The sequence below is a fragment of the Plecotus auritus genome (genome assembly GCF_963455305.1).
Source record: "Plecotus auritus genome assembly, chromosome: 1".
NCBI classification, from domain to species: Eukaryota; Metazoa; Chordata; class Mammalia; order Chiroptera; family Vespertilionidae; genus Plecotus; species Plecotus auritus.
The window spans coordinates 244304775-244323212 of record NC_137770.1 but is presented as its reverse complement, the minus strand read 5'-3'; the positions used below and the strand labels follow the sequence as shown (position 1 = coordinate 244323212).

General features: G+C 60.7%; 1 protein-coding gene across 1 annotated transcript in view; it reads right to left on the bottom strand.

Annotated features, from left to right (window-relative positions):
* The window catches only part of WDR1 (WD repeat domain 1), a 31547-nt gene that overhangs the window by 3935 nt on the left and 9174 nt on the right, over window positions 1-18438 (bottom strand). The window contains exons 3-12 of the mRNA XM_080650987.1: window positions 17770-17860; window positions 13164-13311; window positions 11701-11881; window positions 8498-8575; window positions 8121-8201; window positions 7598-7831; window positions 6753-6840; window positions 4816-4972; window positions 3007-3094; window positions 723-833 (exon numbers count right to left, since the gene is read on the bottom strand). Of these exons, the coding sequence (XP_080507113.1) occupies window positions 723-833; window positions 3007-3094; window positions 4816-4972; window positions 6753-6840; window positions 7598-7831; window positions 8121-8201; window positions 8498-8575; window positions 11701-11881; window positions 13164-13311; window positions 17770-17860 (1257 nt within the window). The remainder of the gene's footprint in view (window positions 1-722; window positions 834-3006; window positions 3095-4815; window positions 4973-6752; window positions 6841-7597; window positions 7832-8120; window positions 8202-8497; window positions 8576-11700; window positions 11882-13163; window positions 13312-17769; window positions 17861-18438) is intronic.

The window sequence follows — 18438 nt, the reverse complement described above, 5'->3', positions numbered from 1 at the left end:
GCTCTGAGAACACCGACACTCAGCAGCTCCTTCCAGCACCTGCTCCCTGGCAAAACCTCCCTCTGCCCAGCTCTCCTTTCAAAGGCCTTGTGCCTGCCATTCAGCCCACTTGCTGCCCCTAAGCCCCAGGGGTCCTCGGTCAGGGATGCCCATGGCCGACCTCTGCCCAGCTCCCAACAGCCGGAGCCTCTGAGGGGCCTGGGTATCTGTGGGTGGTTCTGCCTGCACTCAGGGAGCCTGACCAGGGTGGATGCACCTCAGGTGCCTCCCCTTCAGGGCAGGGAGCCCTCAATTTTATGCCCCCGGGGCCTGGCACTGAGAAGTGTAACACTCACTGGAATGAGTTGGCGAGGGTGGCAAGGGTGAGCACATGGGACGGAGCTAGAAGGAAAAGGCGTAACTGGGGTAGGTGGTGTCCCTGCGACCGCCTGAGGCCGCCCCGGGACAAGCCAGGGCCCAGCCTGCACTCAAGGCAGCTGAGCTGCCCGTGTCCCAGAGGCGGTTCAAGGTCCCCTGGGTAGGTCTTAAACGTCCCTTCCTTGGTGCCTTGTGCCGTGTGCACAGAACCAGGACAAGACTCGCCAGGGGCTGGGCAGACCTGGGGGACTGAGGGTCACCATGGAGGTGTCCTTGCTGGTTCCCAGGGGCCCAGTCCCACGCCCTCCTGTTTTGCCTAAGAGTCCCACACTCACAGCCCAGGCACCCAGGGCAGAGGGCCTTACCGTGGCCCCGACAGCCACCATGTCCCCGCTGGGGTGCACCGCCACCACCTCGGGCTCGTAGCCGGGGCTGTCGATGCTGAAGCACTTCCTCTGGTCCTTCAGCAGGACGATCTGGAACAGGGGCAGCAGTCAGAGCGCGGAGCCTGGCACACGGCTCGGCTCCGGTCGGGGCTCCCTTCTGGCCTTGCTGGGCGTGGACCGTGCGGGCCAGCCTCAGGCCTGGGACCCCGATTATGCTTCCTCCCACGCCAGTCAATGGGACAGCGACGGGTCCTAGTCACAGGACTGCGGGGAACACCGGCCGTGACGCCACGCCATCACCCCTACTGCCACCATCACCGCCACAGCACCTCCTTCCTGGGAAGCTGGTGATGTGCGAACGTTCGTGCCTCCAGTTACTCAATCAGCCCCACACACGCGCGACGCTGAGCCGCTTCCCCCAACAGAGGGCGAAGCACCCGGGAGGCCGAGGCTGCGACAGCCCTGGGGACGCACAGGACTCCCGAGCATCCTAAGTTCCGGTCTCTCAGGCCCGAGGAAACTCCCTTCGTGAGTCCGACCTGCTGACTGAAGCGTCCAATGTCGTCAGTGCGTCTCCACGGCCTGGAGTGACAGTGCTGGCACCCCATCTTACAGAGCAAACGGGGCCCCAGGCCGACGCCAGCAGGCGGGCAGCAGCACCGAACATCCAGCCCACAGGCTCTGTCCTCCCGCAGCGCAGCCCCAGGGGGGGAGCACGGGACAGACGGCTCCCAGGAGGCGGCCCGGGGCTCCCTGTGCACTTCTCTGGTACGCCACCCCAGCCTCGTTCCTCCTCCTCTGATGGGGACCGAGTCCTCGGAGGGAGTGGGGGAGGAGGGCTGGGTGCCCAGATGCCCGGGGGCCTGGGCCCTACGGCAGGGCTCTGGGGACAGACACGTTGGGGCTTGATCCCGGCTCGGCCACCACTGCCTGCGGGGCAGCTCCCGAAGCCCGAGTCTCGGCCCCCCAGGGGTCAGACCGTGAACAGAACCCAGGGCACAGGTGCGTGCCAACATAGCCAACCAGCAGCCATGCCCATGGAGCGAGCCACCACCTGGCTAAGGGCTGCAGGCCTGGGTCCCTGGAGGCGGCAGATCATCTCCCGTGCACACAGAAAGCACCTGCCACGGGCCCACAGCCCACTCCCTTCTGCAAAGGCCAGGGGTTCACAGAGGCCTGGAAAGCGCCCTCTCGAGGAAGCATCCGCTCGCCCATCCAAGAACCTCGCCTTCCAGTCCCTCCCCGGCGCGGCTCAGGCGCTCCAAGGCATTACTCCTCTGCCCGCCACTGACCACTGACCACCGGCCGTTGCAGTAATTGCCTGGCAGGAAGTCGTGTTATCTAGGACACAGAATCCATTCTCCCCGAAGCAATTAAGCTCACAGAATGGGGAGGGGCTGTGGATGCTGAATGGCAGGTTCTTTAGCAGGGTTCACCACGCCTCTCAGCACGGGCCTGGCCACTCCTGCCAGCTGGGGCCCAGTCACACCTGCCTTCCTCACCCCCACACTGGGATGCCCAGGTCTGCTGGGAGATGGTGTCTGCCACAGAGCAGAATGCTGGACAAAGTGGGTCAGGCCTGGGTCTCGGGCAAGGGCGTTTCATTCCAGAAATTCCAAGAGAGAAAGGATGTAGGGACCTCAACCAGAATGAGTGAGGACCGGGCTGGGGAGCTGGAGCCGCAAACTCCTCCCTGGCTTGGTGGCCCTGCCATCAGGTGGCCCTGGGAAGTCACCAGATCACCCAGGCTTTAGCCTCCTCCTTAAGGAAGGGGCTTACAGAGGTGCAGGGGCCATACCCTCCCGTGAGCTGTCGGAGATGAGGAAACGGAGCTCCGAGGGGGGAGGGAAATGCCGGAGGTCACCCAGCGCCGCCCCTGCAGGGCTGGGATCACGAACATGAGTGAAGACTCAGCCCGGCTCTGCCTCTCGGAGGCCTCACAGCAACGGACACACAGGGCCTGACGCTCGAGTGCAGGATCTGACCGGCTGCCTGAACTCAAATCCCAGCCCCGCCCTTTGCCAGGTGCACACTTTGGGCAACGACTTGCCCTCTGTGCCCCCATTTGCTCATCTGGAAGAAGCGGACGACCCCCCACGTAACTGACAGGACTGCTGAGTGAACATGCTGAAGGCTGACAAGGGCAAAGAGCTCAATAAGAAGGTCTGTTCGAGCCACTGAGCCACGGGATGGGACGGGATGGGATTCAGAGATGGGACGCTGCCCAGATGCCCGCCTGCCAGCCAACACCGCGGGGCCATACCTGCCCGATGCACACAACCACCGTGTATCCTCCAGGGCCGACAGCCACGCACTTGGGTTGAATGTCCAGTTTCACCACGCCCTGTCCGCTGTCGGAGAGAAGGAGAGCACATTGCTGCCATGTCTGGGGGCTCAGGTAGGTGTGCACACACTGACTGTGAACCCGCAGCAGCTCCGGCTGCTCCGGAGGACACGCTGCTGTAACCCACGGGGTGGGGGGTCGGCTAAACCCGGGGTGACTGAGTCTGGGAGAAAGCTGGAAATCACGGCGGGGTGGAGGGTGGGGGCCTGGGTAAGGGTGACGAGAGGAACAAAGGGAGTAATTTCTGCTGCTATTTAAAGTGGTTAAGTACCCACCACCCCACTGCACCCTGTCACTGCTCTGTCTCCCTGTCTAAAGACCCTGTTTCCTGGGTGCAGACAGTACTGAGCTCTGCCCCCCTTATCCCAGGCCATGACCAGCCTACTCAGCAACTCACTTTAAAACACATGGTGTCCCCAAAAATGCATACACGCGCTCTGAGTAATTATGAAGGCCGTGATTATTAAAATACATTTCATTTCCAAAACTGAGCTATCAGCCGCTCAAGGGTGTATACATTTTTTGGGAGCCCCCTGTATAATGCACTGTTTTTAATGGGTAAAAATTGTGTTCTTACTTCCAGCTGATGCTAGGAAAACACGTTCCAGAAAAATGTGCACACACAAAAACTTCCTTGAAAATAATAAACGGAGGAAAATTCCCTTCGGTTTGTCCCGGTGCGTTGACTGGCGGTCCGTGGAGCCGGGCTGGTTGCTGTAACAATTACTCTGCCGTTTCCAGTGCCGGCGAGGAGGAAGGGGTGTCCTGTCCCTGCTCGCAGGCAGGCTCCGCCTCCAGCACCCACTCCCCAGACCTCACTCTGCGGTTAGCTGGGTAGACGCCCCCATCCTCCCGGAGGTGGCAGGTAACTGGGCCAAGCGTGGGGTCCCAAAGGCTCAGGGAACAGGCCCGTGAGAAGGCGGCCAGGCTGTGGCTCTGCCCACCGAGGGTTCTCTCACCCACCGAGGCTCAGGGGCAGTGCGGCCCCGGGGGAAGGCAATGCTGGGGTCCTTGGGCAGCAGGAAGAGGATGGGGCCCGGAGGCCCAGGTTCTGGGGTGGTTTCTGCGCTCATCCTGAGGCCTAACTGACCAATCTCAAAAGGCAAGCGAGCCACAGCACGCATGTCCGCTACGATGGGTGCCGTGCCCAGTGAGGGTCACCAAGACGACCCCCAGGAGCCTGCCACCTCCGGGAGGATGGGGGCGTCTACACAACTAACCGCAGAGTGAGGTCTGGGGAGTGGATGCAGGAGGCGGAGCCTGCCTGCGAGCAGGGACAGGACACCCCTTCCTCCTCGCCCGGCACTGGAAACGGCAGAGTAATTGTTACAGCAACCAGCCCGGCTCCACGGACCGCCAACCAACGCACCAGGGCAAACCGAATGCGACACTGCTCTTCACTCACATCTCCCAGGGCCCGTCTGTCCGTGGGCACCTGCCATACACCACGCACTCTCAAGGCCTCACTGGCGCCAGTCACCTCACCTTACTGATGAGGAACAGAGCCGAGGAGGGGGCGCGGTGAGACCTGTGCCGCCAGCCTCCCAGGCTACCCCGGTCACGGTCTGCGTGCACCCGGACTCTAACCCAGCTCCTGGCCAAGAGCCCGGCAGCAGAATGAGTGCCCAGGACGCGAAGCGAAGAGGGAGGAGATGCTGTGAGTGGGACTGCGGCAGGCACAGCGCCTTCTCGGGGCGGAGGCGTGTCCCGGAGCCCCGGGCAGCTCACCTGTAGTCCCGCAGCGTGAGGTTGGTGTACCGCACCGTGTCGTCCATGCTGCAGCTCACCAGCTGCCCGGACTCGTCCACGGTCATCCTGGACACCTGGTTCGTGTGGCCCTTCCCAGTGAAGGAGTCGTTCTCCCCGGTCTCGGAATCCCAGTAATGTGGGGGGCGGTTAAGGAAAAGTCAACCTCCAGAATGGGGGGCGGGGGTGCCACAGCCAATCCCTGTCCCAGGCAGCATGAGGGACAGGACAGTAAGCACTGGGCCTGAGGCGAGCTCCCCGTGCTCAATCACGCCTGAACCTCAGAGCCGTCCGGGTAAACCAGCAAGACTGCCGACCCGATGTAGGCCAGCGGGCCATTCATGACCCAACGTGCCGCTCAGAGCCTCCTGCGACAGTGGTGCACAGGCCAGCTGAGCAGAGGCCACAGAACTGCGCTGAGCGAGTAGTTCCAGGGGTGGGCAAACTTTTTGACTCGAGGGCCACAATGGGTTCTTAAACTGGACCGGAGGGCCGGAACAAAATCATGGATGGAGTGTTTGTGTGAACTAATATAAATTCAAAGTCAAGGAGCGGAGGGGAGAGCAAGAGAACCGGATAGAACAGCCGGATCAGGCTCGTAGGCCGTAGTTTGCCCACAGCTGGCGTAGACAGATCACAACCCAACTACGGAGGCCGTTGCTGTTTAACAGCCAGAGCTGAGCTCTGCTCCTTCTGGAACCTGCTGTGGAGCCCATGTCCACCAGCAGGAGGCTGGCTGTGCCCGCTGCTCAGCAGTTGGACACCAAGCTGCCCCCCGCCTGGTAAAGCCTGGGCCGACCCATCGCAGGGGGGCACGATTGTGCCCTGTGAGCGCCAGGGGCCTGGGTGTGAGGTGGGTTTTAAATGACGAGATTCTTCTTTTACATCAGCGAGCGAGCCTCTCATTTCCAATGAAGTTACTTCCCTCTGGGAGGCTGGTGTGCACCGCGCTGACCCTCTTGTGGTAGGGACTCCAGCCCGGGACCCGGAGGAAAGGTAAGTATCGAGGGTAACGTGTGTGCACTGACACGGGGTGGGGATGAGTGGGTGCGGGAGGGGAGAACCCAGGCCAACTGAAGGCGGTGGCTGCACAGATCTGCACACCCCACCAGGAGAGGCAGGTTCTAGCACCTTCTCTCCCCCCTGGACATATACCCCCTTTTACCCTGCATCTCTTTACATGTAATGGGGCTGAGGGCGACTTATCTGCCTCCCTCTCTTGGGACCGTGGGGAGACTCCCTGGATCTCATGAAAATGACGAAGGTCTGCAGACGGGTCTGTGGAGGCGTGAGAAACGGGGAGTCCCGGTCAGCCCCTTTCAGCCGCAGCACAGAGACTGAGAAACTGTCTACACGAGGGCAGCTCAATGATGCCCCCAACTGGGAGCCAGGCCCGGGTATGGGCACCTGTGGGGGGCACCCTGCTGACACCTGCTCCAATGTTCAAGACGGTCCCGGGAGGTGGGATTACCAGCCCCAGGCCACAAGCACAGGGGTGGGGTGGGGAGGTGGAGGAAAGGGCGGTCACACGTGCGTCTATCTCAAGTGCTGGCTGGAGAGGGGAGGCTCGGGTTCTGGTTCCAGCCCCGCTGCCCACAGGGGCCGTTGGCCTTGGGTAAGGCACTTCAGCAGTCTAAGCTGGTTTTTCCATTTCTACACTAGAGGGCTCTACTAAGAGGTTCCAAGTCCTCTAGAACCTGAGACTCAACGAGTGGACTGCTGGGAGGGGACGGGCCAGGACTAGTCACGGACAGGGGAGCACCACTGAAGGCTACGGAGTGAGAGGTGACCCGCCAGGTCACGGCCATGGCGCTCGAGTGGCTGCTGACAGCTGGCTGGCCTCGCCTCTGGCACCGTCGGAGCAGGAAGCTCCACCTCACCCGCCAGCGGCCCCGAGCCAGCTCCGAGTCAAAGGATATTGATGTGTCCGTCGTGGCTCCCGGAGTAGATGTAGGACTTGCCGCCGTTTTTATGCACCGTCAGGCACTGAATTGATTTGCTGTGACCCTGTGGAGGAGGCAGGGCGGGGAGCTGAGGACACGCCAGCCCGCCTCTGTGACTTCCAACTGCTCCCTACCAACTCCACCCGACCCTGAGCTCCCAGACGATGCCCCGAGCGCCCTGGCAGAGGCGGGTCTCAGTGGGTGGCAGCAGGCCAGCCCGAGGAGCTCCTGGTCGGGCTGCAAGTCCCCTGAGATGACAGAATCTGGGGCTGACAGTGGGAGAAGGCGGAGGGCAGGCCCTGGGGACCAGGGACAAGATCCGGGTGGGGTCTTCCCACCCCTCTGCTCCTCCCGGCTGCCCTGACCCCTGGCCAGGTACTTGAGGCCTCCACATCTCAGGCTCCATCACTTCCGAGTTCACCTCCGCACACGCCTCCAGCCCCTCATGCCCAGGGGGGCTCCCCATGTGCAGTCCCACGTTCAAATCCCGCATGAAGTCCAGGCCCCCCTTAGGCCACCTGGTCCTCCTCCTCGAGGTTCTCGTGGCTTCCCAGGTGTGTGATGTGCTCCACTTACCCTGTCTTGGGGCTCTGGGGGTCATAGCCCGTGAGCCCCTAACTGAGGGAGGCTGAACCCCTCAGGACAGAAGGAGGGGACAGGAGGAAGGGTGAGGGCCCCTGGCCTCCCACCTTGCTAAACACAAATTCCCCCCAAACCACCAGCATTCGGCCACTTTATCAGAGCCCCAGGCCCGCCTCCCGTCAGCCCCCCCGGCCTCTCCCTTTCTGCCTTACACAGCCAGGTGCCTCGGGCAGCCTCACCTTGATGACCCGCAGGGGCTTGCTGGGATTGTTCTTGTCCAGGTAATTGATGTACCCCGACAGGGAGATGCTGAGCAGGTGGTCCTTCTGCCACAAGCAGCCCAGCTGCTGGTCCAGAACGTTGGAGCCCATGGTGAACGTGGTGACGACCGAGTTCACGTTGACGTCCCAAATTTTCGAGGTTTTGTCTCCGGAAGCAGAAAGCAAATGAGTGCTATCAGGACTCCAACTAATCTACTCAAACAGAACGGTGCGCACGTGTCAGATTTCAGTGGGAAGTGGCCTCAGGAAGCAGCCCGGCCACAGCCCCCACTGCCGAGCAGGGAGAAGCTAAACCAGAGGGGGGGGGCATGCCGGGGGAGGGACGGGATGAGTGCCCAGGCCATGTCACCCGACAGACGTGGCCCCGAAGCTCTGGACCATCACCCGACCCTGAAGCTTCTGACTGCAAATGTGTTCGGTGAATGCAAACCGGCCCGACCACGACCACAGACGAAGCCACGGAAAACAAGCCCATACTCACAGCATAGATGCCTCCGTCGTGGGCCTTGCTCCCGCCCAGGGCGCACACGTTCTCTCCCGTCTTCCCGTCGTAGATGTGTATCTTTCAACAGAGGGAGGCTGTGGGTTACTGTGTGCATGCTGAGCGCTCTTCCTGATCACTGTTCTGTCAGTTCCCGACCGACACTCAGAGAATCACCTAAAGTTCTGCTCCATTTAAGAGGAGACAGAGCCGTGTCTCGGGTGCTTTGGTGACAGCCCCGTTCCAGGTGGGAGAGGGAGATTCCTACGTCCCCACGCCGAGACCGCTTCAGTGAGCTTGTTCTGAACAGTCACCGAGGACGATCCGAGGGGCGCCCCCTCCACAGCCCCCGCCCGGCCCGGCCCGCCGGCCCTCACCTGGCCGTCAGCGCTGGCTGTAGCAAATCTGTTCCCATCGGGAGAGAAGCGCACGCAGTTGACGAAGCGGCTGTGGTCCTGTGGAAAGGGGACCGTTACCCACCGGCGGATAGGAGGTCCAGGAAAGCTCTCTAGGAAGCACAGCCTGCCTCACAGCTACTGCTGCTAATCCAGCCCACAGCCACAGGAAGACCTCGGAGCTCCTGACTCAGCGAGGGCTGGCTCAGCTCCTGCCTCGGCCCTGGCCCATCTCTCTGCCTGGAAGGACCCTGAACACCCCCAGCCAAGGCTCCGTCTGCTACGCCATGTTCCCTCATCTGTGGGGCAGAACCACCCTCTTCCCTCTCCCCCGGAGCAAGCTCAAGCCCAAGCCCGTGCCTGCTGTGACGGCGAGGCCTCCTGCCCGAGGCCCCAAGCCTGGCCCAGGCCCAGCTCAGCTGTGGGGTTTGTGCTTCTGGCTCCTGTGTCCGCTGACCCTGCTCTAAGGGTGTGTGCTGTTCCCTTCAGTCCTCGGCACGCGGAGCGGGAGGTCGGGCTTCCCAGCAGTGGCACCCACCCACTGAACCGAAGTGACATCCTACCACTCACTGAGAGGGGCCTCGGGGCCTCCAGGCACCTGTTACAGGAGACACCAGACCCGAGAGGCCAGGCTGTGAGGAGCCAGTCTCCAGTTTCCCATCCAGAGCTCTTGGCTGAGCCAGCTCTGGGCTCCGAGCAGGAGGCTGGCAGGCAGGGGCCCCTGGCGGGGAGCCACTTGAGGTCAGATTCTTAACTACTCAGGCCACCTGCAACTACTATGCTGTCCACTCCAGGCTGGAAGGAAGCCAGCCACACAGCAGGGTCCACCCTGCCCTCCCTCGGGACCAGCGATGCGCAAAGCCAGGGGCAGGAGGGTCTGAGACATGCCTCCTCGTTCCTCCCAGTCCTCAGGGCAGCCCCGAGGTGAAAGGAAAGCTCTGAAAACAAAACCACGGCTCAAACCCTGGACATCTGGCCAGACGACCAGTTCTCTCGTCCCTGCTGCTCCAGGTTCTCCGTAGAGTGGACAAGGGAGGGGGGCTGGGTCGGGGGGGCTCGGGACCTTGTGACTGACTAAGAGGCTTGGCAGGCGGGGAAGAGGGGGCAGGGCTCCCTCCCTAAGAACTGGGAGCTCGCCGCAGCAGAGCGGGCCTCGGGGCCTCAGGGTGCCACCGTGGGCGCTGCCCCTCTGCCCTGGGCGTACGAACAGGCTGTGGACTAGAGGCATGAGCCACCGATGGATTGTCATAAACTGCAGTTTCACTGGTTCCCTGAGGGAACGAAGCGCCCCCCATACAACCTGGCTCACTGAAGTCATGATGCCCTCCTGAAAGGCAGTACCGGGCGACTAGGCCCTTGCCCTCCTCTCCTGACTCCGCACGCCCTTGGTGATCCCATTAGGGTGCCACTGCCTCTCCTTTGAAAGGCCGTCCCCCAGCACCGGTCCTGTCTCCTCAGTCACAGCACTCAGCTGGCCCCGGTGAGGCGGGACACGGCCCACGACAGGTGCTGACGAGCCCCTGCAGGCCGGGGAACGATGCAGGCTCCCGGGAGGGGCCCCACAGACCAATGCCACTCCCACTGCAAGTCCCGGGTGCTGGGTGGCTTTAACATATCCTCTCAGCCTTCCCTGCAATTGGAGCCAAGTGTCCAGAAGAGCAGGAGAGTGCTGTCTGCTCCTGAAATAGCCCATTAACCTAAAGAGGGAGGGAGCCCCACAGTCCATTAACCAAAGAGGGGGGCTAAAAATAGCCCTTTCCGTGCGAGGGGCCGGGACAAAGAAGGAACGGGCTGGGCAGCATCTGGGGGCGGGTTCCAAACTTGAGCATCTCACGGCTGCCCAACCTGGCCACCACCTACTGCACTGGGGCTTATGGCCCTGTCCCACCCCAATCAGCCCGTTGGGGTCACAGCACGAGCCTGTGGGCTGGCTCAGCCTCCGCGGTCCCGATGTGGAAGGTCCTGGGTGGCTGGACCCCTCCTGCTGACCTTTAGTCACAGCAGCACTTACTGAAGCTCCCCAAATCCTCCCTTGTCACTGCCTCCGGCCCCCATCTCCTCCCTCTCACCACTGAGAAAACGGAGGGTAAAGCAAATTAGGTGATGATTAAGTCATGCACCCAAGTCCATGTCATTGACAGGACAGACCCCGGACTCCACAGCCTGATTCTAGTGTGCACAGGTGGACTAGCCACAGCTCAGGTGTCCCCTCTGGGAGCCCTCCCTGGCCCCACCTGCCTTGTGCCCTGGTCCCGAGCGCCTGGAGAGAAACAGGCTCAGACACCTGTGCCCACCATCACCTCCTCCCTTCGGGGCTCCGAGACGCGGCTCCTCCCTGACCTGGGAATGCCGCCTGGCCCTCCCTCAGCCGCTGCCCCTCCCACACCTGGCTTCCCCTCACGCTGCCAGGTCTCCCCTGTAGGGCACCTGGAGAGGCAGCCCCGCTCCCTTCACCTGCCTCAGCTGTGCCGAGAACAAAGGAGACCGCCCTCCACCTGCCTCTCCTGGCACCAAAGGGACAAAGGCTTGTTCTAATCTTCCTTGGGCCACTCGCTGTCCAGCTAGCCACCTGCTGTCAGCCAAGGTCAAGCCTTTGGGCCAGCCCAGAGCACGTGGAAAGCTGGGACTAAGACCCCACAACCGGGGACATTTCACCAGGGCATTTCCAGCATCTAATTCTTCTCATGTGCCCCTTTACAGGTGTGTCCCTGCCCCTCACCTTTCCCGGGAAGGCGCTGGAGACAAATCTGAACATCTCTGGAGGCCCACCTCCTGTCACCTTGGTGGCTCAGCTGGTCTCAAGATGGCACAACCAGAGAGCAGGCTGACGCCAGCCCTGGGCTCCCTTGCTAACACCGCAACTGCAGGCCAGGATGCTGGTCTCGTCACATGGCTCGTAGGTGCTCGGGACTCCCACCCCAGAACGCACACTGCATCCCAGACGAAGCCCGGCCCTATGCAGGGCCCCTCCTGCTGGAACTGGAACATCCACACCGTCCTAGTGCAGGATTAGGAGGACTGGGGACCGTGTGGCGTCCCCTCACAAACCCTGCTTTCCGTCTACACACCAACGGTGTGCGCCCATGACCTCTGCCATCCGCATCTAACAGGTTTAGGCTCCACTGGCTTCAAATACAAATACTCCACTGGCTTCAAAGCCACCCTCCAGAGAGAAGCCCACTTACGCCAATGGTAAACTTGAATTTGAATGGTGGCCCCTCAAAGAAGGCGGCACAGTTATCGTCACTGCCCGTCACCAGCCGGTATGGCCTGCTCTGCTTGATGTCCACGCTGTTGATGACTTTGTTGTGTCCCGTGATCTCGCCCACAGAGGAGCCGCTGTCCCACAGGAAGACGGCTCCAAACCTTTATCCAACGAGAGGAGTCACAGGAAAAATAATCAGTCCCGAGAAGCTGGATGAGACACGGGCAGCTGAGTGTCCAATTCAGCCCCGGCTCATGACCATACTTCACATACTCATCCAAATCACACACTGATGATACTGCGATTTTGGCTCTACATGGTATTTGTCGAAAGCATCGAGACCACATGTCTGCGGAAGGGGCTGGAGGTCCCTGTTTGTGTGGCCCAGGGCCAGCAAGCCTCCCTAAGAAAGCATCCGCCAGGGGACCAGTTTTATGGTTAGTTTCCTTACTGGGCAGGACCACGAAATACACCTGCCATCCCCTCCGAGAGGAGATGATGCCTCGCTTTCGGCTGGCATTCTATGAAAACGTATTGTTTTGGTTACTATTTGCAATCTAATGAAAAAGAAATTGTTAAGACCAACAAGAATGATTTGAAAGCCCAGCTGGTGTGGCCCAGTGGTCGAGCATCGACCCACGCACCAAGAGGTTGCCAGTTCAATTCTTGGTCGGGCACATGCCCGAGTTGCATACGGGTGTGCAGGAGGCAGCGGATCGATGATTCTCTCTCATTGATATTTCTACCTCTCACTCAAATCAATAAAAACATTAAAAAAAAGTGACCTGAAACTCTATGGAAGAATTGATACCTACCACAATACGCATTAAAAAGAGGCTCCCAATAAGGCAGACAGGCATATGCCTGCCAAGTTCAAGTCCTGGAGGGCAGCCATGGTGCCCTAGAGGAAACCCTGACTGCACTGGGAATAAGAATTCCTCTCTGGTCACTAGACCTGGGAGTGCAGCAGCCACTGAGGGCCACCTACTCAGTGTCCACTCACCCCGTCTTCCTTAGTGAGGGGTCTGGGGTGATGTGCCCAGCTGGGAAAACGTCAGTCTCCCTTGCAGCTGCTGGGAGGGGGGGACCCAACCCTGCTCTGTAAGAGCTGCATCTTTCACTTCCTCCCTTTGCTGCTTCCTGCTGCTGGAAGGTGGGCATGGTGACGGCGGGAGCTCAGGGACTCCAGAGGCAGGCAGAAGGTGCCCGGGCCCCGAGACCACCCCGAGGAGCTCACCCACTGTTACGTCACCGAAGCCCACCCTGAAGGAGCCAGCGGCCCTGCTGCTCACACTTCTGTGAGGAGGCTCAGAGCCTGGCACCTATGGGGACTGAACACACACTCGTCCCAGCTGGCACACTGAAGTCACTGCACCCCTCCCACCAGGGACACCCGCAAAGAAGATCGGGGGACATGGAGGGGAGGGCCAAGGCCAGACTCACTTCTCCCTTCCTTCCCCGACCACGGCGATCCTCTTACTGTCTTCCGTCCAAGCAATGTCCTTGATCTTCCCAGCGAAAGGCTGGTACTCGTACTTCAGGAGGTGCTCCTTCTGCGTGGTGTCCCAGATCCGCAGCTTCCCAGACACATCTGCGGACATAACGGGTGGCGGGAGCCCCGGTCACCACGGGTCCCGGGCTGCAGAGCTGTGCAGCCTGGGGGCACAGGCCTCCTGCAGTTGGCCAAGGCCGCCTGGGAGGAGGGGTATGGTGTAGGTCAACGATCCCCAGCCACTCGCGGCCTCCACGAGGCCCGCTGCTGGGTGTGTGCCCCTCAGCAGATTCCAAGATCTGCACAGGCAACAGGAAGCCCAGGGACACAGGTGGTAAACCCCAAGCGCCGGATGCAGCTTTGCTTTATGACCATCTCTCCTTGTAGGGGACCTAAATGGCACACGAGCCTCGGTAACCAACTTCCTCAACACTGGGGACCGGAAGTTCTTCCAGTGCACAAGGTGAGTATACCAGTGACACCTGCCTCTCTCCTACATGGCCGCTGCGTTACTAACAGAATCAAGGTGCGCAGCTGGGAAGCCCGGTGCATGCCAGGCGTGCGTGGCGGCCCCCATGGGGGTCTTTCGACCCCACTCCCTCGAAGCCCCACTGCACCGCAGGCAGTCAGCAGCCTCACTCATCACAGCACAGCCCAACTCCACAACTCGGCTGCAGTGTGAGTAAGCCTTATGGGAGACGCACAGGGTGGTGCGGGAAGGAGGGGTACTACAGACAGAACGGGGTGCCAGGCCTCCACAACTCAGCTGCAGTGTGAGTAAGCCTTATGGGAGACGCACAGGGTGGTGCGGGAAGGAGGGGTACTACAGACAGAACGGGGTGCCCGGCCTCCACAACTCAGCTGCAGTGTGAGTAAGCCTTATGGGAGACGCACAGGGTGGTGCGAGAAGGAGGGGTACTACAGACAGAACGGGGTGCCAGGCCTCCACAACTCAGCTGCAGTGTGAGTAAGCCTTATGGGAGACGCACAGGGTGGTGCGAGAAGGAGGGGTACTACAGACAGAACGGGGTGCCAGGCCTCCACAACTCAGCTGCAGTGTGAGTAAGCCTTATGGGAGACGCACAGGGTGGTGCGAGAAGGAGGGGTACTACAGACAGAACGGGGTGCCAGGCCTCGGATCAGTGATAGAGTAGCAGCGCCTCCTTCCCTGCCACGAGCCAGCCACCACATTCCAAGCACCAACCCCCACATACCCCTCCCGCATGAGCACCTGAATTCCCACATTTGCAGGAAAAATGGAGGACTTAATGCTAATTCTGGAGGCTTAAATCCTCAGCCCGGAGGGGTCTGGGAAGCCCTCCCAACAGGTGAGCAGGCGCTGTTCCCAGGACACACTTCAGCACCTAACGAACTGGACAGCGGTTCCGTGAGACCGCTTTTGTCCTGTTCAGGTGGGGCCCAGGGGAGAGAGCCGCACACTCCAGATGCAGCCCTGCCCTGTGTACCTCTGTGGCCCTCAAACACCTATAACCTTGCCACCACAGGGGGAAGTGCCAGGGGAGGGCTGTCCCGAAGATGAACGACAGGCGTAAAGTCTCATCAAACCAGCCCTCGGGACACCACAGGATCTTGTTAGGGGACTGTCACAACTAGTCAGTGAGTTAGCTAAGGCTCCACAGGAGGCCCCACACTCAAGAGCAAACATCTGGCATCTAGTCCAGCTGTGGGACAGAGAGGAGACACACTGCCGTCTTGGGCACATCACTAACTGAGGGGCTCCCATGGGCCCTGGCCCGCTCTGGGCCAAATCTAGAAAGATGGCCTGGCATGTCACCTGAGGGGAGTTCCAAAGGACCTGGACTCTTTAGGTCCCTTCGCTGAACAAACTGGCCGACAGTGTCAGGGAAGGGTTCGCATGCACACTGGGCACACGCCTGCGCTGAGCCACGGAGAACACAGCCACAGCACAGACCCAGGCACCCACCTGCACACAGGCTGCATCCTGCTCCCCCACCTCCTGGGCTCCGCACGCGGCCGGCCTGTGCTCACAGCCCAGGCTCCACTCCAAGCATACAGTCCTCTCCCCACCGCCTCCCCGGCCAGACCAGCAGCCTCCGCCATCAGCCCTGCTTGCTCATAAAGTTCTTTTCAGAAGCAACTGGAGCCAGAAAAACACATTGGGCTGGAGACCAGGCGCCCGGGCCCCGTCTGACAAGGGCAGCCCTGGTGCGGTCACCAGAGGATGGCGGAGTGCCATGGGTGCGAAGCCTCATACTAAGTGCACAGCATTAGCCAGAGAGCACAGAGGACAAGCACCTGCCTGGGGTCTCAAGGGGGACAGACAATAAATACACGCCCACCATGTATGGGCTGCTCCCGAATCCTCTGCTCCCGATGGCTCTGCAGCCTGGTCTCCACGTCCCTCCCCTGAGCAACGCTCACATCCTTCTCTGGGCTCGGGGCCCCACTCCCAAAAGCCTGCCCCATGCAGCCTAAGTCACCTGGGAATCACTGCCTGGGTGCCCGGGGACTGAGCACGGGCACAGACCGCCACCTCTAGGAGGGAAATGGAGCTGCCCTGAAGATGGCGCCACACTGAGAAGCATCGCGTGGCCCTGTGGCTCCCTGAAGGCAGACATGGACCGACCACCTTGTTCAGGGCTGGGGCCTGGGCCCTGGGCCCTGGAGTGGGCTCCCTCACACATCAGGCCTTCTGGAGGGTTCAAACATTCAGCAAATGGGGACCAGCCAGACTTACAGGAACCTAAGACCCAGCAGAGGGTCGGCACCCCATCTGGGAGTGAGCGGCAGGTTTCCCCAGGCCCTGGCACCCCCGCCCCACACAGGCACATCAGGTACCAGGAACGTTAGCCAGAGCACAGCGCTCCCCCAGCTTCCTCCTCCTCCACACTGCACCCCCACCCCCACCCGGTTTAATTCAGCCCAGGACGCTCCTTTCCTCGCTGCAGGAAACGTGTCCTGTCTTCACTCTGGGCAGAGGACCAGTGCGCTGCAGAGTAAATGTGATCTCCGCCCGAGAACACCTGCACCCACGGGCAGCCCCATCTCCCTGGTTCCTCCGTTCAATGAGGGCGTTTGTGAGAAAGTGTCCAGCTGACCCTTCTCTTGTGTAGACTGTCCCCGCTGACTCGGCATTAGCATCTGAGGCCACTGATTACTGTCTGAGCACCACGCCTGGGGACACGGGGCGGGGCAGGGCAGGCCTGGCCTCGCCAGTGATTCAGCAGCCAGGCTCCAGGCTCAAGGCGCCAGAAGGAAAGCTGTGCCAAGCAGGCAGTGAAGGAACGCTGTGCCAACCACATCTCTCTCCTAGGAAGACACACTTTTCAAAGGCACCAGGGCCAAATCTTGGGGTTTTAACGAAGAGACACTTTGCTGGCAAGCTAGGCCAGAAAGAAAAACCTCACAGGGCTAAAATAAATCACAGGATAGAAATTAGAGCAAGTTTTACAGATGGAGTTAGAGTAGGTCAAAACACAGAAATCATTCAGAGCCCAGTACGTGCCAGACTCCTGGCCAAGCCCTCCACATGCAACCCCGGCCGGCCGGCACTGGTGCGTGCCGGTTTCGGTGACAGACGGTTGTCAGGAGCCCACTATGCAAGAGCTGTCCTAGTGTTTCACATACACTGCACACTGGACCCTTCCCAACCGACCTGGTGGGTACCAGCAGCCCCGTTTACAGAAGAGCACGCTAAGGCCCAGGAAGGCTGCACAGCCAGGGCGGGCTGGTCCCGTCAGGGGCAGGTCCACGCCTGGCCTGCCCGGCCCAGCGCAAGGACAGTGTACACAAAACAGCCACCAGCGTGTTTGAGTCCTGGCCCTTCCCTACTCGCCGGTTAGCTCCTTTAGCACTTTAGTTCTGCCTGTCCCTCTCTGGGCACGGGAGGCCGCCCACATCAGCTCCTTCACCTGGCTCTCCCTGGGGCCTGAGACAGGCCAGGCCCAGGCCAGGCCGACAATAAACAGCTGTTGAGAGTGTGAATGAATGGGGCGTGGGGTCAGGGTAACTCACTGTAGTTTCTGTGCCTCCCTTTCTCATCTGCAAATGGTCAGAGATCTACCTCAGAGGATTAGGGGGATAAAGACAGCACCCTAGAAGGTACAGATCTGCGTGCCCAGCCGCTCACTGAGCCGGAGCCCAGCCGGAGAGCGAAGGGTCAGAACGAGAGGAGCTCTGATGGAGGCGGAGGCCGGCATTGTGCTCAGTCCCAGGAAAGGAGCAGCGGGAAAGGTAACACCAGACAAAGCTAAGTTCAGAAACACCCCCCCTCGCGCCCCCGCGCAGGCGCCAGCAATCACGATGCAGCCACCGCAAAGGCCCTGGCCAGCCTCGCCCAGCCTCGCGAGAGCATTGCTGCTGACCTCGGAGGCTGAAACCAGCCGGCAGGCTGCAAGCTAGAAAGCAGCGGAATGGGGCTCTTCAGTGGCTTCTACTTTTCTTGTCAGCCCCAAGAAACTAACCACATGGGTCCCACCTGCCACCCCCGCATTCCTTCACACCCTCCCCACCACCCTTCCAAGGCAGGAGCCCAGCCTGGCCCCAGGGCCACCACCATCACACGCACACAGGTACCTCCAGAGGCGATGTAGAATCCGCTGGGCGCGTACTTGGCCACCACCACCTGATGGGCGTGCTCCGTGTAGATGTCAGCAAGGGCTGGGTTCTGCAGGGAGGAGACCGAGTGAACACAGGGCAGGGAGAAGCAGTCAAACTGCTCTCCGCTCCCCCAATGGATGGGTTTGGGGGGAAATGACACACCCACAAAACTTACCAGTAAGTCAAAAGCACCACAAAGAAAATCCCAGAAGTGTACACACCCACTGCCTGCCTCTCTCTGGGTGACAGAATTCTAGGTCATTTCGCCTCTTTTTTGTCTATGGTTATAGAAGTCAAGGTAATGTTCTCTCCTATGCATCTGTGAAATATGCACATGAAATAGAAGGTTCATTTTTTAAAAATCGGATCCTCATTGCCCCCTATTTATGCAGGCAGCAGCTGCATTCTTCAGTCAAGCTGGTCTCGCCTGCTCAGAGCCAGCCCTGCCCCGGCTGCCACGCAGGGCAGGACCCCAAACAGGGCCTCTGGCTTTGAGGAGGGAGAACAGAGTGGGGCATGTGCCTGGAGGCTCTCCTTGCCAAAGCCCTCGGGTGGGAAACGCGGATTCCCGCCCCCTTGCGCAGCACAGAGTGAAGGCTGGCTGGGCTCTGCAGCAAGAAGATGGCCAGCACCTGGGACTAGGAG